This window comes from Pterocles gutturalis, unplaced genomic scaffold (assembly GCF_000699245.1).
Source record: "Pterocles gutturalis isolate BGI_N339 unplaced genomic scaffold, ASM69924v1 scaffold11308, whole genome shotgun sequence".
NCBI lineage: Eukaryota > Metazoa > Chordata > Aves > Pterocliformes > Pteroclidae > Pterocles > Pterocles gutturalis.
In genome coordinates, this window is record NW_010123163.1 from 60,825 (window position 1) to 84,500 (window position 23,676).

Genomic DNA, 23,676 nt, shown 5'->3' on the forward strand with positions numbered 1-23,676 from the left:
TTTTCTTATCAACATTTGTTCAAGTCATATATATTAAGGGAGGAGGGAAATAAAATTACACAAAAAGAATGTCTGCAAATACAAGTAGTAATTTTATTGCAATATACCGTAGCTAAGTGGTCTGGGGAAATCGGAACAGTTTGGAGCTCAGTACAATTACAACACTGTGGAATTCAACAGAGGAAATTTTTTTTTTTTTTTCTTAAAGCAAAGAAATAAAAGGAAAAATAAGAGAAAAAAAGCTCCCTTGATGAAAATTTATAACAGAATCACATGACCTAGACAGACGCACACGGGTGTACATACATCAATATATGGCTTATCTGCTGCAGAGAGGAACGTGCAACCTTTTCTGACCTTCCCACTGCTCCTAAGGCTCGTGCCGAGGTGACTGAGAAGCTGAATTCCCCTATATATTATTATATACTCCTTTTCACTGCTTTGCTGCCGGAGTCTGCAGTTTTTAGGTTAGCACCTTTTTTTTTTATTTTTTTTTTTTCCCAAAAAACGGAGAAAAAAAAAATACGAAAGAACACAACAGAAGGGAGACGGATGGACACGACTCTCCCAGACCGAAAAGCACCGCGCGGCATCGCCGCTCCCTCCAGCACGGCTTCGCCTCCCTTCCTCGGATGCTGCTGCTCTCCGCTTGGGAAGGAGGGGGGAAAAGACATCATACGTAGGTTTTTCTTCACAGTAAATGTGATGTCTTTTCCTTTATGGTGAAAGACCCCCCTTGGCTCAAGCGTTGCTGTAATACTCCAGGCCAAATAATCGTTAAAAAAACCCAACCCTGCAACATCTAGTTTTCCAGCCGAGAGATTTAAACAAGGAAAACGGCCAGGGAGAAAACAAACAAACAGAAAAAACGAAGATGGTGTCAGCGAGTTGCTAGCTGAAAATGCTGCATGGAAGGAAAAAAAAAAAAAAAAAGCCATCCTGGCAGAGCCACCGTGGGAAGACCAGGAAAATTGCAGAGTCCCGGGAGCGCTGGGCGGGCACCCACACGGCATCAGCATCGCGTCAGGACATCCAACAAATACATAAATTAGCACCACAAACATTCAGCGACTGAGTACAATCTGGTATGGTTACCGCCATATAAAATGCATGAATATTCTTGGGGGGAAAAAAAAAAAGAAAAGGAAAAAAAAAGAAAAAAGATGTAAGCACGTTTAATACTTTTTCTACACGGGCTGTATAAGCTACAGCAATACAATGAAGGAAAGGAGCCGATCTTCTATATAACATGAAGGTGGCATGCATTTATAATCAAAGACTGGAGCAAAAGCCTGCAGTCTGTGTTGAAAGTGGCTAAAAAAGCAAAGGCTGGTGGGAGACTGGCCAGTGGCAGGGTATCACCAGTGTTGTATTAAAGTTATTCAAACAGATAGCACCACAGAGACTTGTAAAAATAAAAAGCACCTTTTTTTTTTTTCTCATTTTTTTACACTTTATATTCAAAGAGGACAAATGGATTTCCCCTGCCACTGCAATCTGCCGCTGGGAATGGATTTTTTTTATTATTATTATTATTTTAAAAGAATGCTGAAGGAAAAAAAAGAATTAATTTAAAACACATATGTTAAGGCAAGCAAGTGTATTAAAATGCAGAGACTCAAAGCAGATCCTGCTTTTAGATCAGGGTTTTGGAGAAATCTTGTTAAAAAAGTGGCTTTAATTTCCTTATTTTGAAGTAAATCATTCCAAAAGGCATCTGTGGCTTGGGAGGAGCATGGAAAAAAAAACAGCGGAGACTCGTGCCTGGGCATCACCCCAAGCCCCTCCAGATCCAGGTGGATGCTTGGCTGGGGTGGTGGTGGGAAGGGGGGTGGTTTTAATACAGACAGGGTCACATGCATGTTTTGAAGCCAGAAACATTTAAACATTTAAAATAATATACAATACAAATATTTACTTACAAACATACAAAAATATAAGCACCTTTAATACATGGGAAGGAGACGCCCAGTAGGACTTTCAGCTGTCAAATTAATGGGGTTAAATTTTGTAAAATGTTGAATTACACGATTCAATGGAGAGAGTAAAAATTCTGGAAATGGCCATGATGGTTGCTTGCTAGAGCTGATCCAAATCTGGTGGAAGCCAACGAAATGCCTCCGATGAGCTTCGGCAGGGTCTGGATCGGAGCCAGGACTGCCGGGAATTCAACGTCAAGCTGAACACAGGAGTTTCAAGTTTTTTCCATTTTTCCTCAGAAACAGACGAAGAAACAATAATCTGTAGACAAGTGCTTGGTATCTCTTCATGGCAAGAAGAAGAAGAAGTCTTTGATGGTGGTGGGGTCTGCTGGGTGGCCGTGGAGCAGCAGCGGTGGGAGCGGCGGTGGCACGGGGACAGGTCTCCAGGCCACGCGTGCGGCGGTCGGTCATGCGATTCTGCGGCTGTCGTGGGAATGGTCCTCGCGGTCGACGGTTGGGTGGCGCAGAGGAACTCGGGCAAAATGAGGAACAAAACAAAACGGAAAAAAATAACCCATCGCTGTCCAGTTTCAGAACGTGCATGTGACAAAGAATTCTTTTTTTCTTTCTTTTTTTTTTTTTTCTTTTTAATTAATTAAATGGCGCAATGAGGTTACGAGGTTGCTCATTTGGAGACTAGTTTTCAGGTGGCTCTTAGCCCATGAAGCAAGCTGGTCCCACCTCGAATCCAAATTTCTGTGATGCTTCTCCAAAGTCATTGAACATGATGTCGACTATAGGTACTTGCTCTACTTTGGGCGTGTTGATTTCCAGGATAGTCTTCTGATAGCCCTTCCTCGCCTGGGGGGAGAAGAGGGAGAGAGAGGAGCTCTGGTGATGCCTCCAACACAACAAAGAGGAGCCCTGATGATGCCTCCAACCCAACAACAGCAAGTTATCATGAACGAGCATCCACTGGTCAGCTAGCAATACGGTGATGATCTTCCCAGGCATTTTCTGAGCTAAGTTAGAGGCACCTAGCACCCAAACACCCCACATTTACCCTGCAGATACAGCAGACGTGCTCTCGAGTGGGATGGTGACCCCTGAGCAAACCCTGGGGGAGATGACTGTCCTGAGCCCAGACTTTGGAGCTGCTGCTGTGCAGACCAGAAGACACTAAACTCTGCTGTCAGCACATCTCAGAGCTGGAACAGCAGCCTGGTAAAACTGTTGTGGCTGTTGGTATAGTTGTTTTGCCTCCCCGAGGACACGCATGGGTTGTTGAGCAAATATGAGCGATTTAATTTGAATATATTAGTTTGACTATTATCCGAGCGCTACCGAGAAGATCACATTTAAAGTTTGATGGAATTCACAAGGTGATTGTTGTCATTTTATTGTGCCTGGTGGCCATACATTTATTTCTGAAATATAAATAATTATTAGAGGAGCAGAAGTGCACCCGAGGGCATACAGAGCTGCACAAACAAGTGGATTTATGGAGCAGCTTTTGGCTCTTACCCCCTGATTTGTGTGTCTCAGAAGAACAGGCTGTATCACAGCTACGGAGAAAGGGCTGTACGATCAGGAGAAACGCATCCAAATAACGGCCCGAACATCAGGCGATCTGCCGGCGCCGGCTGCAGCAGCCTCCACCACGGCTGGAGCGTGGGTCCCACCAGGACCCCTGCACAACAGTGGGCAGCCTGACTTCATTTTTCACATGGTAGGGCTCAATCTTAAATATCCCGCCTGTGGTTCAGGGAGGATGACCTACCAGGGTGCCGGAGGTGGCACAGGAATACCGGAGATGCAGAGGCTCTTCCTACAAGGCTGTAATTACCCCCTTGGCATATTTTACCTCCTTTTTATAGCCTGCAAGAGCAGCAGAGAGGAAGGACCAGGGCACACCGGTCTTGAAGTGATGCCCAAAGCTGAGCAAGGAGATGATCGCTCTGTGCCCCACCATTGCACTGGGGCTCGACCAGACTGTCCCAGTGCTCCCACTGCTTAGTTCTTGCCACAATCGTTTATTTGCAACACTGAGCTGGCCTGTGAGAAGCAACCAAGCAAATAAACTCAAGGCAGGTACAGTCCTTTCTCCATGCAAATATCCCTCATTAGTTGAGAGGAAGGCAGAGCATCTGAGCCACATCACCTGAACCAGAAGGGTTTGCAGCAGGGACATCTGCCTTAAAATGTGCAGCCTGTGATCTTGCAGCATCCCTGAGGCTTGAGAAGGGAAGGGGAGGAGATGGCACTTTTCACCAAGGACACAATGCACCAGCAGGAGATAGGAAGAACTTGAGGATAAACTTCCCCACGTGGCTTCTGAGTGTTTCCAGAAGCGGGATGGATGCCCTTTCCCTCCCTGCGAGTGTTAAAAGAAGGGATTCTAATGTGATTTTCCTCACTGCTCCTGCAGCAGAAACGTGCGTGTGCCAGAACAGAAGCACTCTCGTCTCAGATTATGCGGAGGGCTGCTTCTGTCAAACATCTCAATCTTCCTGTCCCGTGGGCTTCAAGCGCTGCAGTTGCAGAGGGTGAGAATTATGCACACTTGGGCACCAGCAAGCTGGGGCTTAAAATAAATGCAAGCAGCACCTGCATTGCCAGTTTTTCAGCTCCTGAGGGCAGATGCTTCAGAGCTCAATCCTGAATCAGGCACCCAACAGACAGAGGCAGAAGCAAAGGGAGGATGCTGGGGACACCCCTGTGCCCAGCACAGCCCAGAGCCCTCCTTTGGGCCACAGAAAAAAAACCCAACCAACCCAGTGCCAAACCCTTAGTGCTTTGCTTCCAAGATTTCCTGAAAGTGCTTTAAAAAAATTATTGTCAAAGCCTTGTAAACTCATACGTGACTGGGGCTCATCACCTGCCTCGTCCCGTGGGAGCAAACAGAGTAAGAGCAAAGGACATCTAAAAGCAACCAGTGGTTTTAGTCAGGTCCCTTCCTTTACGCACAGCCAGCAAAAAAGCAAATTAATCTGGTTTTCAGAGGTGCTGCGGCTTCCCCTGACTGTGAGTGGAAACCTGTATTCCCAGCACAGGGAGGAGCAAGCTCAACGCCTCCCATGTTGGGGACAATCCTCAAGGCAGCTCCATCACTGGGCACAGGAGATCTGGAGGTGATTTGCCCAGAGGCAGACGGTGCCCTGGGGAGGGGGACAGACACTGAATTTGCCCAGAGGAGCTGTGGATGCCCCATCCCTGGAGGGGTTCAAGGCCAGGCTGGATGAGGCTTTGGGCAACCTGGGCTGGTGGGAGGTGTCCCTGCCCATGGCAGGGGGTGGCACTGGATGGGCTTTAATGTCCCTTCCAACCCAAACCGTTCTGTGACTCTGTGACACCCCCAGCACCGACCCCTCCTGCAGGGACCGGCTGAGACCAGCTCTGCCCACGTACCGCGCAGCCGTCGAGGGTGGCTCGGATGTAGGGGTTGTTGTCGTAGGACATCTCCTCGTCGTTGGAGCCCAGGAAGCGGATGGCTTTGTCATAGCTGTCGGTGGTGGCGTCGTGCCAGGCGACGGACTGGTAGCAGTTGTAAGTGATGTTCTGATGGGCTGAAGCGCTCAGGAGCCGGAGGAAAGTCATCTGCACCACTCCGATGGGGTTCCCATCCGAATCCACATAGGAGAGCTATGAGAAGGGGAGAAGGGGGAAACACTGGGCAGTGAGGGGCAATGCAACACGTCTGGGGGGCTCCGAGGACCATCGGTCTCACCCATCCTTATTGCCCTGCACACGGGGCTCGGTCTCAGCACCCCAGCAGGGCTGCTCCTCCTGCTGCCAGGGCACGGCTGCCCAGGGCAGGTTATTTCTCTTGCTGGTTGTGAGCTGCAAAAATAAGGCTAATGCAGGGCAGGAGGAGAAAGGAAGGGGGATTTCAGCCCTGGTTGCAAAAGGGTGCAAATTTGGGAATATATGTCTTGGGTTTAAGGCAATACTGAGCATACTTTTCCAGCTTTTGAAGAGAGGAAGCAGACTTCTGTAAGGGTTCGGGGTTTTATTTTTCTGCTCTGTTCCAAAGTGGGATTTTTTTGACCGCTGTGGGTATTTTTTTCTGCATACACCAGAGTATTTCCCAATCATTTTTCCTGGGCACCACCATCCTAGCTTTTCAGGAATCTTTGCACTTAATCTGCAACAATCCTGCTCCTGCTAATAGGGATTGGGTGCTGTCCTGGTCCTGAGGCTACGCTCAGCTGAAGGGAAAATGCATTTGCTGCCCTTAGGGGAACACAGAAGTGCCCTGGCACAGGGATCTGATCCATCCTGCACATCAGGCTCCTTTTCGCCCTTGCAGGAGAACGGTGTCTAGAAATAGATCTTCTGTAAAACCCAGTTTATGGAAACCCAATCCCAGCACCTGGGAGATTCAGGAATTTCTGGGACTTTTGCACCCCACCAAGGAAGCGAACGTGCAGCAGGGCAATGAGTTTGTACGTATAAACTGACGGTACTTGAGGTGGCATCTCCAGCCATGGTCAAGCCACCAGAGCTGCTGTTCGTCACTGTCCCCTACGGGCAGTGGGTGTCTTTAGAAACAACCAGGAGAAAACTAAAGGCACGCACACAGCGGAGTGTTCTTCAAGGCACCATGAAACAGGTTGTGGTGCAAGCTGCAAACAGTAGAAGAGATTCATAACCAGACAATAAAATAATGAAAAGATAATAAAAGTAAATAAATGTACCAACCGGTTGTCAGGATACCGTTGCACTGTCCTCCTGAGAGTTAAATATGACTGACCATGAGAGAGCCACGCATGCCAGGGGGAGGGCTGCCAGAAACCACCAGGACGTGGAAAGATGGGGACACAAAATGCCGACTGCTTGGCACACACCCAATGCCATGTGGCACTACTGATCCACGGGACCCACTTCTCTTATTTGTTCTTATTTCAAATCAGGGCTTGGTTTGGGAGCCTGACTGCTTTTTAAGGGGTGTCGGTTGCTGTCCTGCCTGGGCAGATTGCATGAAGCCCTGTCCCAGCTCTGCAACTGGAGCCACTGGGAACTGGTTGTGTGCACAAGGCTTGCTCGTGGGAACATGGTTTTGCAAAAAATCAATCTTTTCCTGCTTTCTCTGTGGCAGATGCTATATGGCTATTCAGGATAACAGGACAGGCTGGGCAGCAGGGTTGTTAGAGCTGCTGGGAATTGTGTGTGACACACACAGAAGGAAAGCAAAGCCCAGAAAAAACAAACATCTGCAACCCTGAATGCAGTTTGCTTGCATCATGAGAAATTGTAAGAAATCAACTCCACGTACTCTGTGTCATTGATTAATGACGGTGCAGCAGCACCAAAACAAGGCAGTTTCTTTGCGTTTCATATTTACTCTGTCCTTCTCACTTTGCATGTCCCCAGAAGGAAGATGGGCATTGTCACGGCTGCACACCTCCTGCAAGTGCTGAGATTCATACCGAGCCCTCCACGCCAGCAGCCTCTGCTCTTGGCAGTGCCAGGCAGCCACATGGACATCTTCCCCTTGGCTTTGGGGACCCTCACGGGCTCAGCCCCCCAAGAGACCATGCTCGGGCTGTGGGGAAAGGCACCAGGGACCTTCTCCGGGGAGTAACAGGAGCAACACCGCACCCCTGGGGGAACTCAGACTCATCCATCCTGCCCACCCAGACACAGATTTCAAATGATCTCTTCAAATCTCTCCCTGCTTTACCAGTCTCATCGTTCCAAATACTGACTGGGGTGAAATGAGAGGTACTTTAAAAAAAAAAAAAACAAAAAACCCTCAAGCTTTACTTTTATGGCTTGTGTTTTTAACAGTTTTGTGGTGTGTTTAGGAAGGTCTTCCACGTGCTGGTGGCTTTTTTTCCAAACAGAAAATGCAGGACAGGTAAAGAAGCAAGAAAATGGCAACACAGAAAGATGGAACAAAGGGCTCCAAGTAGCACTGAAATTCCTATTTCAAACAATGGGCCCTAAGCTCTAGGTTGGCAATTCAGCCTCTAACATAGCTGATAAACAGACTGGGAATAAAAAACCAAAAACAGAGAAGATGGAGAAATGGAGGTACTCGTAATATTAACTGATGAAGTGCTCTGTAATTAAGCTACGAATAGCTGCCCTCCAAGAAGCTACGAGGCTGAAGCCTTGGCTTTGCGGCCGTATTGGATGATGCAGAGAAGCTGCAGAAGCCATGTCCTTCTTGTGGGCAGAATCAGAGCAAACGTGCTTAGTGGCGATGAAATGCGGCTCAGGAAAACAACGCGGTGATTTTCTCTGTTGTTTGCCTTTTAAGGTGGAAGTTTTGGGGCACTGCAAGAAACCTCTGCCCCGGGGAGAGGATGACTGCACGAGGCAGCTCAGCACGGGGCGTCAGAGCATCTCCTGCTTGCGGGGGCAGGTGCGTTTTATCTGCTGAATATTTCCTTCCCTAATTCTCCTGATTTGACTGAGCTCATTATCTGCACCCCACTAACCCTACAAGAATGGATATACAAGAGGGAGATTTCTGTTGTTTAAGGAGACCTGGCTCACACTGCTGCTCTGACATCCCTGACCAGGGCTTGGGATCTACCCCCAACACCTTTATGTCCCCTTACAGGACAAAATCCTACAGCTTCTTCTCTGTTTTACATGTTGCTGTCTTGCTTGCTGGTGTCAGACATTGTTTGACCTTATGACAGTTCTTCTCCCCTGAAAAAATCCTCAATTGCAACCAAGTCCAATTCCAGGCTGCCAGGCTTGGAATCTTCCTTTAAACCAATAACTTCACATCTCCCAAGCTCTGGGGGTGGCGTGGGAGCCCCCAGTGTGGCTCATCTCTAGTGTGGGAGACAAAATCCATCTTTTGGGGAAAACCAGCCCCAGAGCAGAGATGTGCAGATTCACCACCTGGGTACCAGTGAGCATGGGCTGCGATGGCACTGTGCTTAAGCATCATGTTAGGGGTCTCTCGGCTCTTGGGATAAAGCTACACTGCTGAGGGACAGCAGCATAGGGACACCCAGTTTGCCCTTGCTGTAACGGGAATGGGAACTGCTTAGGAGACAGCGAGAGCCGTCCTGCGGGATGCGGTCCTCCCATGGGATGCAGCTCACTGCAGTGCTCTGCGGAGACAGACCCACAACAGCTCCAGCTCCACAGAGTCCCCTGGCACATGAGTGTGCCCCCTTGTAACACAAAGTTCATCACCTGCTCCTAGGGTTCCAGTCAAACAGACTGGAAAAAAAGCATCCCCACTGGGTTGTGTTTCTTTTTCAGTATTCCACCTTAAACGTTTTCACTGCGACTTGCCATGGCTATTAGTCCAGCATGCAGAGTGCAGCAGGTCCGGCCATACCCAAGCAGATGACGCGCTCTGATTCAGACTAGAGGGTTAGCCACTTACCAAAGACCCCCGCTTGTATTGACTATACCATGTGGAAGGCTTTTCTTTGGGCCAACGAGCCATTTTACTCTGTAAAATATGACACCGGGTTAAAGAAAACAGAAAGCACCAAGATGCATCTTACCAGTTTACCGCGCTTGAATTCACTGAACCAGGAGCCTGGGTTTTCCTTTGGCCAAGAAGTTATTCTAGCCTAGTGTGTGGACGGCAAAGAGGAAAGAGAGAAAGAAAAAAAAAAAAAAGAAATACAAAAAGTTACATTCAGTTCCACCAGCAGAGTCTGCATATTTTATTGAAACTGTCCAACTTCTTTTAAAATGTTTTCTTAATCTTTAGACGCCAGTAACAAGCCCAGTTTGCAGAGCCCTAAGGTGCCAGCAGCCCTCTCCAGCGGAACGGGGTGGATGGTGTAGAGCTGCCTTGGCACCAGCCTCCTTCACTAAGGGCTAATGATCTCTGCCTCCTGGATCATTTGGATGCAAAACCAGCAGTGCCGTGTACCGGCAGGAGAGATAAAAGGAAAGATAGAGAGGAAAAAAGGAAATATCGACGGTAAAAGATGCATTGGTCTTCACGGGAGGCCTGGGGAGGAAAAGCAATACTGATAACGGAGAAGGCTGCTGCCACTCCAATGTCAGATCCAGATACCGTGGGGCTGGGAAAAGCAGAGTGTGATGAAGGACAGCCTCTGCCCGCCTCCTGCCTTCGTGCAGCGATAACGTGCGGCACGGGCAGAGCATCCCCTGCAGTCGGTGCTGGACCATCACACGTGATGGAGCTCCAACTACCTGGAGCGAGGCAGGGGGTGACCTTGACAAGAAATGAGCTGTCAGAGCATCCTTTATGGCAGCCCTGCCTAGGCAGCTAAATCACTTCTTTTTTTTTTTTTTTCAGCCAGAGCACAAGGAAGGAGCGTGGCTGCAGCCTGCTTCCTTACCCTCCCACAAGCTCCCTCGCTTCTGCCGTAAATTTTCCCCAAAACAAAGGCCAAGCTGTGTGCAGGTGTCTTGGGACTGTCTGATTGTCCTTTCCAGAACATGAACCATAAAGGGTGCTTCTCCTGTGTTAAGGATGGACTGAAAGGGGATGTGGCTTAAACTCTGCTGTGGCTTATAATAAAACCACTTGTTTGATACTTAATGATGGTGTGGTAGCTGTTTTCATTCCTCTACACAGAAAAAGAGCAGGCTGGAGCTTTTTCTGATTTATGACAGCATTGCAAAAGTGCAGCACAATTTGTGTTTGAGGAGCATCGCAGCCTGCGGTCAGAAGAGCAGCTCCAGAGCGGACGAGACGGGGCTAAGAGCCACTTGCAGAGTCAGCGTGGCAGGAGCCTGAGCAACCATAAGATGATGGGCAGACTCTGCTTTTTTAGCTGTCAACGTTTTGAGGAGAGCCATGGCAAATTAATGCAACGGAGAAGAAATCCATCTCCTATTTAAACAGCCCTAACAAAAACCCAAGGAAGATTTATGTATTTGTCCTGTGCTGGCACATAATTCTGGTGGATGAAATACAGCAACCAAACGGCTTCCACTGCAGTGAACAGCTTTGTCTGCACCTTAGCCCAGCTGGAGCACAACTGTGATACCGAGAGAGCTCCCCCAGGCCACTGTGCAAGAGCTTCTGCTTGGCCAGTGCAAGAGCTGGTCCCCAGGCGTGGCAGAGAGCAGCTCCAGAACACGGAACGCATGGATGTGGGACAAAAACGATGAGCATGGTTGAGCTGAACACATCATTACCCAGATAACTTAATCAACCTTGTGCATCCGCGCCAGGAAGAGCGCTGAGGCTACTTGCAATCATTTAGGATCATTTACCCACAAGAAGCACCAGGAAAAATGACAGGAGATAACCATTTATCTGCTCTGCCTGAAGACACAGGGAGGGCAGAGGAATCAGAGGTGCTTATGCACGCACGGCAGAGCGGCAGCCTGGCTGCAAGAGGGAAGGCAAGGAATGAGTTAAACGAGGCTCATGGTGAGCTGCAGCTCCTGTGCCAACACACACTTCTGCCTTTGTAAAGCAAAGTAAAAAAAATTAAGGTTTTAGCATTTATCATGCCTGGGAAATCAAAGGCTTGTCCCAAATCCCAGTTTAAATCTGACTTAAAGAAATTCTCTTTGTAAACATATTCCTTATTAATTTTAGAAGCCGACATAGTATAACAAAGAAATGTTCTGGGTCTGTAATCCTTACTTGCTATTGTTCAACTCCTCTGAAATTAACTGTCTATGAATATTCATGGTAGGAAACAATCTCTTATCGCCGTGATATGGGGAGGGGGGGAAAAGTTGTGTGGACTTACTCCTTCAGATTTCTTATCAGGGAAGATGCAAGTCTCTCCACCAGCTGTGAAATTACAGTAAACTTTGAAAGAGTCCCTGGAACATCCTTGGTTAGGATCAACCCAGTATTCACCTGGATGCACGAGAGGGAAGAGAAGGGAAGAAAGAATCAGCACTGAGAAAGAAGGAGGATGGGCACTTGAGCAACCACCTTCCCAAGGATGTTTCATCTCTGTCATAGACTACTACTTAACCAGTTTTCCAAAAAATATGTTCTGATTCCATTTAATACTGTGGAACCGCACAGGAGTAGCTATTTTTCATCATCTGTCCCCATTCCTAGAACAGAATATTTCAGTTGGAAAGGACCTACAACGACCATCTAGCCCAACGTGTTCCTTCTTTGTCAGTCACATTTCTCATGGGACACCAGGGCCAGGGATTCCCCAAATTACTCCTCTTCCTGCCCTCACTTGTATTCACTGTATGGAGCTGGGAAACCCACAGTATTTTCCCCACACCCCCTCTGTCCCGGGACACACCGTCTGGGAAATCAGGATGACAGAGCTGCAGATCCTTGCAGGTACGCGCTGGGTTGTGTTGAGTGCCCAATGGATGCTTCATTTGCTCAATTTCCAGTTTCAAGGAATTCAGCGACCCGAAAATTTCCTCCATGCCATCTGCATAGTCCATGTAGTTGTCACCATTTCCATCGTCCACCAGCTGGCTGGCGTCAATGTTGCGCCTGGTCCTCTTGGAAGACTGGATGGGCAGCGGCTGGATGACTTCTCCAGGAGGACCCTGATTTGTGGGGAAGGAAGATACAACTCCTCATTGCATCGGCAGTGGGGAAGAGATAGAAAAGACGGCCAAAGCAGCCACCAGTGTTGAGAAGCAGCATCACAAGATACACACTAAACATGTAGAACACCCATGATGGTACCGATAAAAACCCTGCCCACCAGGCCTGAGCATTGGGTCCATCTTCTCATGTCATCTTCCCATTAGTAACTTCTCCCTTCACATCCTGCTTTCTTCCCCAGCATCTCCAAGAGATGCCAACGCATTGCCAGGACTCCTGATATGCTGAATCTCTGTGCAGAAATCTTCTGCTTCCTAACATTGCAACACCCATTAAATCTGAACCTCATTTCACACTTCATGTCGTGGGTTCTACTTACAGGAGGCCCTGGGGGCCCAGGAAGACCCGATTCACCCTTTGGACCTGTTGGACCCTGGGTGGAAAAACAAGGGAAAAACATAGAAGTCACTCAGGAAAAAGCACTTCTCACTTATATCACATCCCGAACATTATTTCTTTTAATAGTCCCTTGTGGCAAAAACTTTCTTCCTGTCCCTTCAGGCACACAAGAGGAGTCTCCTTGCACCTGAAAATGTTTATTTTGGTGATTTTTGGGTAAAAGAAAAGATCAGTCAAATGCTTAGGGTTAAACACAAATTTTGCCTAGGCTTCCTACCGAAAAGGAAGGATCTTCCAATGCATGAAAACGTTAATTCTCCAAATCAACTCAATGGTTTTATAAATAAAAAGCATCTTAAAATCAATAAACCATTGACTTCTGCATGGGAAAAAGACTTTAGGAAGTTTCCCAAGAGGGATTTTTAGCTGCCTGCATAGGAGATCTGACTGAAGCTTGCTTCAGTGTCACATTTCTCACCGAGTTCTTCGCTTTTCAGCTCGCCACCTCCCGCTTCACAGTCTATTTTAATACCCTCCGCTTTACAGCGGCAGTTTTTCTCCTAAGGACTAGGCGCTGGATTCCTCCTTATGATCTCTGCTGCACTGATGTTCAATGAAGTACAGCGTGAGCAACAGAAACCTTTCCCAATTACGATCTCCGGGCTCAGACAGCCTGAAAAGGCTGCATTTGCTGCAGCCATCTCTGGCTAATTGCTTAATGCCACTGAAGTGGGGAAGTCGCAGCAAGTTACACACTTAATAAGAGCTCCTCAGCCTCTTCGTTTAACAATGTCTATACTCACTGATGATCCTTTAGCACCTTTGGGACCAGGTGGACCCTGTACAGAGAAAAAATACAGAAAGGAGTCAGTACGTTTCCTAGCAGAGAAGTCAGTCTCTCCTTAAAGAGAGAGCATAGCATTATACAAGGTGGGTTTTTTTGGGTTTTTTTTTTTGGTTCACTTCTTTTCTGATTCCACTTTTCACATACACTCGAGTTCGGTGTTGCTTTTATTTGCCACCATACAAAAAGCATTTGTGTCAGAGCAATCTGTGTCAGCGCTCCACACTCCTGCCCAGATGGGGACTGGAAAAGCTGCTGTAACCCGGGGCTGATCCTGCCTCTGTGCTGAGGACACCCAGCAAATGCTGGTCACCCAAGGGTGCAGGCTGCAGCCTTTGGGCATCCAGTGGAAAAAAAAAATGCAAAGACCAAGAAGTGGGAGAAAACACCGTGTGATTGTAGATAGTCCAAAAAAAAGAGGGAGAGGAACAGGGTGGGGTAATTCCCCTGCCTCCATCACGCCGCATCCCTTCTGCCCATCACCACCCCCCAGTACTCCCATAACTCATTCAAGTGGTTTTAATGGGCTCAGCTGGGCAGATCCGTTCCCACCAGCACCCTCACACCGGGTCAGGCCAGAAGGACTGTGCTGGGTGTATCTGGGAGCACCAAGGTGACCCCAGAAGGACCGTGTAGCTCCCGAGGAATTAAAAGATAATTACATGTCACGTACCGGTAATCCTGGTGGCCCTGGAGGTCCGATTGGTCCAGAAGGACCTGTGATACCCTGAAAAAGAAAAGCAGAACATTGATCTGCACGCAGCAATGCTGGCTTGTAACTGCACAACTAACACCTGCTCACAGGTGACCACCCGGTTCTGGAGGACTCCATTCAAATCTGGAGCTTTAACTGGTTTTTAAGGATGTACATGATCCAGACAAGAGCATGACCAGGGAATCTCATCTCTCATTTAGGCACACAGTTTTAAAAATCAGTCCTCTAGATGCAGATTTAACGTTACCATCCCTCTAAGTCTATTCAACTCTTTTCATACGACACTTGAGAATCTGCTTTCCACTAAAATGGGTCATTTTGGGGCATCTCTACATTTCACATGTAGAATAAACCACATTAATATAGAAAAAAATTAATTAATATATAAAACATTCCTAAAAAATTAGCAAGAGTATCCTGCCAAGGTGGATCATCTCTGCTACGGGCCAGCAAACCCCCCCAGCTCAAAAGCACATTCTGTGAAGGTTTTATGGAACATTTACCTGCTCTCCTTTGGGTCCTGCCGAGCCCTGGGGGCCGTGGAGACCTCTGTCGCCCTTTTCTCCCTGCTCTCCTGGCGGTCCAATAAGACCAATTAAACCTGGATGACCCTAGGGGAAAACAGTAGAAAGTTAATTATGATCCCTCGTCAGAGGTAACTGAATGCCAAAGCTACCCAGCAAAGACATTTCTAGATACAAACTCCAGTATCTAAGGTGACAAGAGGTTGTCGCTACCCCTGACACCTGGAAGTGGCAGAGCAGAGAAAGGCACCAGCAACAGAAAATGCTACAAATATAGAAGCAGAACTACTGCACTGGAGCATCTGCTTATTTCAACAATATATATATAATAATATAATAATTTTATATTGCGGTTTGCAATATACATTAATATATATTTCTACAAGGTTGAGAGTCCTGCCCTACAGCAAGGCAGGTGTCTGCACCTCCCTGTGCCCTCTGCTAAGCGCCCGTGTCCAGGCACAGCCCCGACAACTGGAGCTGCCACAGGCTGCAAGGGCTGGCGTGGGGGGCTGCAGAGATTCAGATCCTCCGTGGCACCTCGTTGCCATCAGTGCTGGTGATATGGGGATGGGAAACCCAGTCCTGGATCCAGATGGGAAGCAGCACATGCTCAGCTACAGCACAACCCGGTTCATCCCTTGGGCCACACTCACAACTCTCCATCTCTCCTTTAAAGACTTGTCCAATGCTTCCAGAGCGTGAGAGAGAGCATATGGGGCTGGCGACACTCCCCAGCCTTGTCATACCCCTGTACAATGACACCTTTTCCTCCCACCCCTGGACATGGACATCAGGTCATGCAGCGAGATCGCGTTGCCATTCTCACCTTCTCCCCTTTAGGACCAGAGTCTCCTTTAAGACCAGGCAAACCCGGCGGGCCCTTTGGGAGACAGCGGGGAAAACAAAAGAGAGAATGAATTAATGTGAAACGCATTCACCCATTTCAAAAACTCAGGGAATTTGATAGTCTTGACATACCATTGGGCCTGGAGGACCATCTGGGCCAGGGGATCCCGGGAGACCTTGTTCACCCTGTAAAACAGTGCAATTCCCTCAAACCCATCATCCATGACAGCAGTGCTCCCAGCTGGGGTTATCAGGTTATTCACATATCCTCATCTGGTCTCTGGGCCAGGGAACGCTTGCCTGGCTTCTCGCAGGTGGGTAAAGGATAAAAGGATTTCTGTTCCTTTCACGCTCAAATCTCTGCTGGAAAAGGGACTTTGTGGCTCATGGAAATGTTGCCCCAGTAAGTGGGTGAGCAGAACCAAGACTCAAATAAAATATGCTGGGAGATGATATTTATCGTTATATTATTTCCACTAAATAAGTTTTATCTGCTGTCAGGCATTTAAAGTTGACAGAACATCACATTGGGAGAGAGGCATCTTCGAAGGCAGATGGATTATGGTAAAGCACCAGGGCCAACCCTGCCCAGAAACTTTCCCAGACTTTGCTCAGTTTGGGAATACTCACGACTGGACCAGGAATTCCTCGAAGACCATCAGGGCCAGGCTTCCCTGGAGCACCTTGGGGACCAATTGGACCAGTCTTCCCAGGAGGTCCTTCCAAACCAGCTTCACCCTAGATGCAAGAGGCAGGGTGGTTTAATTTGCATTGGGGCATCAAACAGGCTGCTCACATACGCTGTGGCTGCTGCCAGGATGTCACAGAGTGGATGCAATTCCACGCAAAGCATCTAAAACTTTCTTTTCATTGATTTTCCTACTGCTTCCTATCTCTTATGCGCTGATGTTTCATCACTGAAATCTCCAAACTCCTTCACTTTTCAGCCTTGCCCATTTCTGCTGATTTCCAGAGGAACAGCCCTTTGGCTGCGAGCTCTCTGGAGCAGGAAACTTTCCTGGGTTCAGTCCTGCGAGATGAGCTGGCAGAGCACATCCTCCACCATCAGTGTTCCTGTGGCTGCAACAATTGGCCCCAGAATTTGCAATCCCACCCTACATTTCCCCACCACCCTTACACCAATAACTCTTCGCTTGCCCTGGGAAAAGACACAGGGCTGTGCACGCCATACGATTTACAACATATTAAATTGCCAAATATGGCTCTTTGTCATTTCAGAACAAGAAAAACATTCCCATGACCTTACCAAGCCCTAATTAATCCCCACAGCGTTTGTTAAAAGATGAAACATAAGCTTAGATTTGAGGGCAATGGCCTCAAATTCAGGCTAATTTGTTGCAACATACAGCAAAATCAAATCGCTGTCTTTCAAACACCAGAGTTGTCAGAGGGTGATCTTTTTGGCATACAAGGACTATGGTGGATGTGAAATCCCATTCAGCTCTCACCTTGGCTCCTTTCTCTCCTTGCCTTCCTTCAGGACCGGCTGGACCAGGAGGGCCCTAGAGAAAACACAAATAGATGGAAAACACAATTAGATCCCACTGATCTGCAATGGTCTGTTGGAATTAGCAAAATGATGCTACAGCCCCAGGGAAGAAGACAAAATGAAGATAAATATCTCTGAAAAGCTTTTTAAATTAGCTTCTTGCTAAATGAATCCCTGGGCTCTGCCAGCAAGGCAGGAAGAGCAGGAGCACCTCATCCTTGTATTTTCTTTTGGGTGTTAAAATCTCAAAATAGTCCATGGGATCTGGTTGACAACTTCCCATCAATTTCCAATGGCTGGGGATGACGCATCAAATTTATTTTTATTATTACTTAACAGGCTACTGCCTTGCATTTACCGTAGACCTAATAATAACAGTAGTTTCAAAAAGTTCATACATATACATTTGGAAAAATACCCTTAAACCATCCACTTACCCTTTTTCCTGGGGGTCCGGAGGGGCCTGGCTCTCCTGTGGGACCAGGGGAACCCTAGATGCAGAGGGGAGGAGAAAAAGCCATAACTACATGAGACATGGGAGGGAGGAGCAACCATGTAAAACTCAAGTCGAGATCTCAAATTTGTGCTCAGCCGAGGCGTGGGCGGCCAGTACAACTCCCAACAGCTCCCCGGGGGTGCAGGTGGTATCTTGTTTTATCCCTTCCCACCATGAAATACCATAAGGCACCATAAAGTAAAAATGAAAGACTTAGATTTTTGTTTTTCCAGAGGTGAATTTTTGCTTTCGGGATGTGTTGCTAAGCAGCCCGGATGGATGGCAGCAGCCAGGCTGACACAAGACTGGACAGGCATTGGGGACCAGTGCTGCAGAAGCTGCTGGGTATTAGATTCTGGATGTCCTTCTGCGTTAAAAGTCCATGGACCTGCACATAGAAACCATGGGGACTGATGGGGAACAGATCTCGTCTATCCAGTTACTCACAGTCTGCCCAGGTTCGCCATCGTCACCTTTGTCACCAGGGGGACCATCTTGACCCTAAGGAGGAAGAAGAAAAAAACAAGCAGGAGTTTTTAGGGTGCAAGCAGAGTTGAGCAGAGTGTTGGCAGCAGCTGGTGTGGTTCAGCTGGTGGTTGTGTCACCGGGCACCATCCCTTCCCCTCTCCCGTTGAGAACACCAACAACAGCAAACATCCTACATCAAACACTGTGAACAGCAACGCTCGCATAGCTACTGCCCCGAGGGCTGTAGCACGGTCAGACACAGTGTCTTGTGGTGGCACATCCTGCTCTGTCCCGAGTAAGGAGCAGCACACAGCCGTATTTCGCTAAACCTGGAGGAGGAACCTAACTGCCTTTCAGTGAGACAAACACTTACAGCTGGACCAGGCTCTCCAGGAGGACCAGGGTCACCAGGGAAACCAACGGGACCCTGCAGAGAGAAGACAGATATCCCCAGGTCAGAGATGGTGCATCTGGAGAACCGAAGAGCACAAGTGCCTGTTCCCCCAGTGACAACACAAGGAGTCACCCTGTGGAGCAAAACCCCAATTCCCCACCCTCAGGGACAGGGAATTGTCAGACACAATCCCAGATCACATCCCATCTTTGCACCTTCAGTAATTTCATCCCGTCACAGCCACCAGTTCAGCTCTGCACCCAGAGTATGCAAAGCTCCAGTGTCAGCACCGAGACTTTCATCAACTTTGTCATAAATACATCGGACAAGTGTCAGGATTTCGCTGACACTTTGGGGACACTTTTTGACACTTGCAGCTTTGGGGAATGTGCACATTACACGATTTTGCTTTTGCTTACTACATGATGTGTAACATTTGTCACGTGAAGATCTTCTCAAAGCATTTGATGACTGAAACACTTCACCATTCTTCTCTATACAATGTCTGTTGTGCTCTTCAAATGATTCTGAGACCAGCATTCAGACAATAGGCTTCAACCAATAATGCAATATCCCAAAACCCATCTGTTAAGAGAGATGTTTAACTCCCCTGCCTCCTCTGCTGTTCCATGCCATCTTTGCTTATCGCATAATAAATTTCTCCAGCCAGCAAGCATCAAAGAAGCCGGCAAGATAAATACTGTACCATTGTCATCCTGTATAAATCAGTCTGGCTCTACTGGCTTCAACAGAGCTGCAGCAATTAGCATCAGCAGGGATCTGACCCTGGAGGTACAACTCCCAAAGTCACATAAATCTCCTCGATGCTACTTTGGAAGCTTTGCTCTGGTGCAGAGGACTTTGGCAATGCATTAGCTCAAGCACTGAGTAAACCTACGCAGACCCTCTCCATAGGGGTGAGTTTTCTGATGGCCTGCAAAAGGACTAATAATTCAAGTACTGCTGGAAGATAGGGTACAACTGGGTCTTTTCCTCATTAGCAACCATAAAGAAGGGGACTAATATCACATATCACTAGAGGAGTAATTCTCTGGCTGGTAAACTGTTTCAAATTTCCACAAAAATCTCTGGAAAACATCTTTTCATGTGAAATCTCTGCTGGGCAAGACAAAGCAGCACTGCTTGGACTGGAGGGGTACTTACAGGGCTGCCTTTGGGACCGTCATCGCCTGGGGGACCTTTGGGGCCAGGTGGACCAGCAGCACCAGAGGGACCTGCTTCACCCTTTTCACCTCTTTCACCTTTAGGACCCTGTAAAGGAAAAAGGGTGTTTCTATTATCCAGGAAAACAACTTGGGGATTTCTAATTATCCTTTAATCAAGTCTGAGAACGAAGCTCTATTTATATCTCAAAACACGAAGAGGTGATTTAGTAGTCCCTTCCCAGATTAAATGGTGCTCATGTTCTTCAGTTGTGGGTAGCCCATAGTCAGGGACTAAACGTAATACTACAAATATCCAGTAACATGATGATGTGGTGCCTGATACCCAACCAGGGACATGGCTGGTTTGGTCCCTGCAGCCCCATCCACACCCATCCCTCTCTGACACCCCAACCACCAGCTCTTCGGGGAACATCGCAGAAGAAAAATGCTTCTCCATGAGAGCAAGAACCACCCTGTAGCATACTTACTGGGAGGCCAACCTCGCCGGGGAGACCAGGCTCACCAGATTCCCCAGGTTCACCCTGCAGAGGGGAAAAGAGGATGAGCACACTGGTATTTCTGCGGGGTGCCAGGTTTTCTGCTGACACAGCAAAGCCCCTGCGTGAGTGTTGTAGCAAACTCCTGCGGGCTTCCAGCAGGTTTGTCTGGATGCTTTACCTTCTCTCCCACTGCACCAGGATTTCCTATTCCCCCGGGAGGACCTTGTGGACCATCTGCTCCAGGTGGGCCGGATGGACCTCTGGGTCCAGGTGGGCCTGGGGGGCCCTGAGAGAAAAGGAGATACAAATTTAAGACCTGTTTCTTGGAGAAATGTCAGTGATGAAACACGAAGCATGAAAGCATCTTACCATTTGCCCAACATCACCTGTTTCTCCCTTCTCCCCAGGAGGTCCAGGCAAGCCCTGTGGAGGGGATGAGTGTTAGCTGTGAACATCTCCGGTGGAGCCCCAGCTCTCATTACCTTAAACCCTCCCTTGATGCTGCAAATTACCTGCAAGCCCACTGGGCCGGGGGGACCAGGGAAACCTCGGGGTCCTTCATCACCTTTCTGACCAAAGAGGCCTTGCTGTCCCCTAGGACCTGGCTCTCCATCAGCACCCTATGAAGAAAGAGCCCAGCACAGCTTGGCAAAGACACGAGGTAGATGCAAAGCCCCAACCCCATCACCTCCTGCCACAGCCAGCAGCAATGCCCCAACTCGTGTGTTGGGCATCAGCAGTGCCAGGCAGGAACTTCCCATCTTTGCAGTGCTTCCCAGGATGGTTTACGGCAAAAAAAGGGGATTTCTGCTGACAGGGGACAATACTCACCGCTGGGCCAGGCTGACCGATCGGACCCTGTGGGCCAGTAGGACCTGGTGGACCCTGTCATGAAACAGAAGTGCCATGTCACCATTAGGAACACAGAGTAAAAAAAACTCACCTGGAAAAGGCAATGCCCTTCAACACAGCCTCCATTAAATGCATAAATTCCCAAAACAGAAGGAGGACAGGGTCAAGCCTCCCTGGACACACCAGGATTCTCAGCCCCAGTGCCAATGGCACAGCAGACACATCTGAATGTGGTTTTGCTCCATCACAGCCATGTCACATCACTCAGTTCTCTCTAGATACTTGTGTGTGATTCATTTCCATTCCTCCGGCCCTGAGCAGCACACAAAGGGTGCACCAGGGTGCTGCACCTAAAAATAGACCTACAGCCAAACACCCAACTTTAATGGCAAGGGCCGCTAATGCTGCATGGGTGACACAGAAACATCTCAGCATGTTCCTGGGAGCTGGAGGAGAAACACCCTTCAGGTACTTGTTCTCTTTTAAGTCATCTAGGTATTTGCTGAAGCAAAGGAGAAGATGAAGTAATGACAGAAAGAAATGGAAATGATATTGTTTTCTGTTTCCAGCAGGTCACACAACACAAGCACACTCCTCCAGGGAAGCAGCTACGACGGCATCCACCCCACTCACCTGCTCGCCCTTGTCGCCCTTGCTGCCCTTCTGGCCAGGCTCCCCGATCTCGCCCTGCCAGGCACAAAGCGGCAGTTAGTTCACTTGGTGACCACTTCCATGTCTCAGCATTCAACCAACAGTCATGTAGGTCTGTACCCTCATCCCAAACATACCAATTCCCATAGAACCACCCCAAAATATTCTGAAAAAGGCCAGAGATTTGGCCACTCCAGGTGTAACCAAACCCTTTTACACCCTAAAACATTCCCCAGCTGCCATGGGATGCAAGCAGCATCATTTTGCAGACCTCGTTAGCAGCAATGAGTGACTTGTCCCACCTAATGTTTTCTAAAAATCCTCCAGTCCAGAGGGGCTTAATGAGAGGGTGAGGAAAGGTAATTAATCTGGAAAGGGCAGGGAACCCTGGGCAGGACGCCTGTTCCAGGCTTTGGGGGAGGCTCCCTGGGTTTCAGCAAGCGGCAGGGCTGGCAGAGCACACACAGCCCAGTGTCCCTGCGGGTCCCCAGCTTGGACGCTGCTGATCTCACAGGATTGCAAGCACCATAAAGTATCCTTGTGTTACAACCAGCAGCACATCCAACCCGATGCGGGGAAAGCAGCGTGGTGACACACGGTGCCCAGCTCCCTCCCAGAGTGACCCTGTGCAGCAGGGAGCTGCTCCCACCTTGTCTCCATCCTCTCCGGGGGGGCCGACGGGACCTGCAGGACCCGGCAGTCCCACAGGACCCTGGATGCCATCCCGGCCGGCCGGTCCTTGAGGACCCTTCTCCCCCTGGAAGCAGAACAAGCAGGCAGGTCAGGCAGAGCTCTCCTCCACCCTCCAGCCAACCCATTACACGCCATTAACATTTTATTCAGCTGCTAATGACCCCTGGCTATATGGGGTATAGCAAAACCCGTTTCCAGCTGATATTTCATCAGGCTCTCTCTGCTCGCTGTCTGCAACAGGACAAAATTTCTATCTTGAGAGATAAGACAGAACAAACAAATCTGAGCAGTGAATACCCAGATCACAGCTGCAATTCCCCTGCTACAGCAGTATAATCAGATTTAATCTGAACCCTCTGCCATCTCTCTCTGAACGACAAACAAGACCCCAACTAATTTTTATTCCCACAATCCAGTTTTTACTGATTCTGGTCCCAGCTGCCCCAGCCCTCACTGCCTGCTCCCCCCTGGCTGATCCCCAGCTAATGGGGGTTTCTCAGGAGGCCCTTGGCAAAGGAAAACACCCAAAGTGAATAAAGCAATCTCTGCTGGCCTCCTGGTTAAACACCCAACTCATTCCTCAGACCCAGAGCCTTCAGTCAAATTTGTCTGTTCACAGGAACCGAACAGTGAATATTTTTCAGTTTCCTCGTACATAATTTAATTGCATTTGAATCCTGGGTGCTCTCTTCTGAATAATTAGATGCCCCACAAATTGCCTATTCATCTACCCACTGACACATCAGATAGGTGCTTGGCAGGACAGATGTTCATAAAGCTGATTCACCATGAAATTCTTGCCTCTGGACTAGCTGCAGGAGTTTCTAATAAGCCAGAAGATGTGGAATACAGTGGCTGATAAACACTTTTGATAACAACAATCCATCACCATAACTGTCCTCATTTAGTCTGAAATCACCGATGCCAGCATTGCTCATTTTGCTGGGTCTGAAGTTGAGCTTAAGTTTGAGGCAGGCAACCCAAAAGTCCCTGCAGAAGCGTTTGGGTGTGAATAAGAGGCACAGCCTTCCTCCCCAGGACTGTCACTGTGCTGTGTTCTGCAGGGACAGGAACAGTCATCCCAGCCCACTCGCTCCTGCTGCACATGACGTTTCACGCGCCTGCCTGGGGAGCGAAAGACGTGAGAGTTTGCGCGGGCTGGGTGCTGAGCGCTCGGGAGAGGGACCATATGGCAGGACTCAGCCCAGCTCTTTCCATGGGCGGGGGCCTGGGAACGCCCATGCTG

General features: G+C 48.5%; 1 protein-coding gene across 1 annotated transcript in view; it reads right to left on the reverse strand.

The window, feature by feature from the left end:
* Nucleotides 1-2,537: 2,537 nt before the first annotated feature.
* Nucleotides 2,538-23,676, reverse strand: part of LOC104464941 (collagen alpha-1(V) chain) — a gene marked incomplete at its 5' end in the record, with an annotated part of 56,731 nt that continues 35,592 nt past the window's right edge. Inside the window, 24 exons of the mRNA XM_010077802.1 lie at nt 2,538-2,783; nt 5,331-5,564; nt 9,404-9,472; nt 11,588-11,700; nt 12,110-12,368; nt 12,749-12,802; nt 13,572-13,607; nt 14,286-14,339; nt 14,831-14,938; nt 15,681-15,734; nt 15,833-15,886; nt 16,331-16,438; nt 17,170-17,223; nt 17,648-17,701; nt 18,154-18,207; nt 18,548-18,601; nt 19,733-19,840; nt 20,223-20,276; nt 20,413-20,520; nt 20,604-20,657; nt 20,747-20,854; nt 21,066-21,119; nt 21,720-21,773; nt 22,387-22,494. Coding sequence (XP_010076104.1) covers nt 2,637-2,783; nt 5,331-5,564; nt 9,404-9,472; nt 11,588-11,700; nt 12,110-12,368; nt 12,749-12,802; nt 13,572-13,607; nt 14,286-14,339; nt 14,831-14,938; nt 15,681-15,734; nt 15,833-15,886; nt 16,331-16,438; nt 17,170-17,223; nt 17,648-17,701; nt 18,154-18,207; nt 18,548-18,601; nt 19,733-19,840; nt 20,223-20,276; nt 20,413-20,520; nt 20,604-20,657; nt 20,747-20,854; nt 21,066-21,119; nt 21,720-21,773; nt 22,387-22,494 — 2,154 coding nt within the window. The remainder of the gene's footprint in view (nt 2,784-5,330; nt 5,565-9,403; nt 9,473-11,587; nt 11,701-12,109; nt 12,369-12,748; nt 12,803-13,571; nt 13,608-14,285; nt 14,340-14,830; nt 14,939-15,680; nt 15,735-15,832; nt 15,887-16,330; nt 16,439-17,169; nt 17,224-17,647; nt 17,702-18,153; nt 18,208-18,547; nt 18,602-19,732; nt 19,841-20,222; nt 20,277-20,412; nt 20,521-20,603; nt 20,658-20,746; nt 20,855-21,065; nt 21,120-21,719; nt 21,774-22,386; nt 22,495-23,676) is intronic.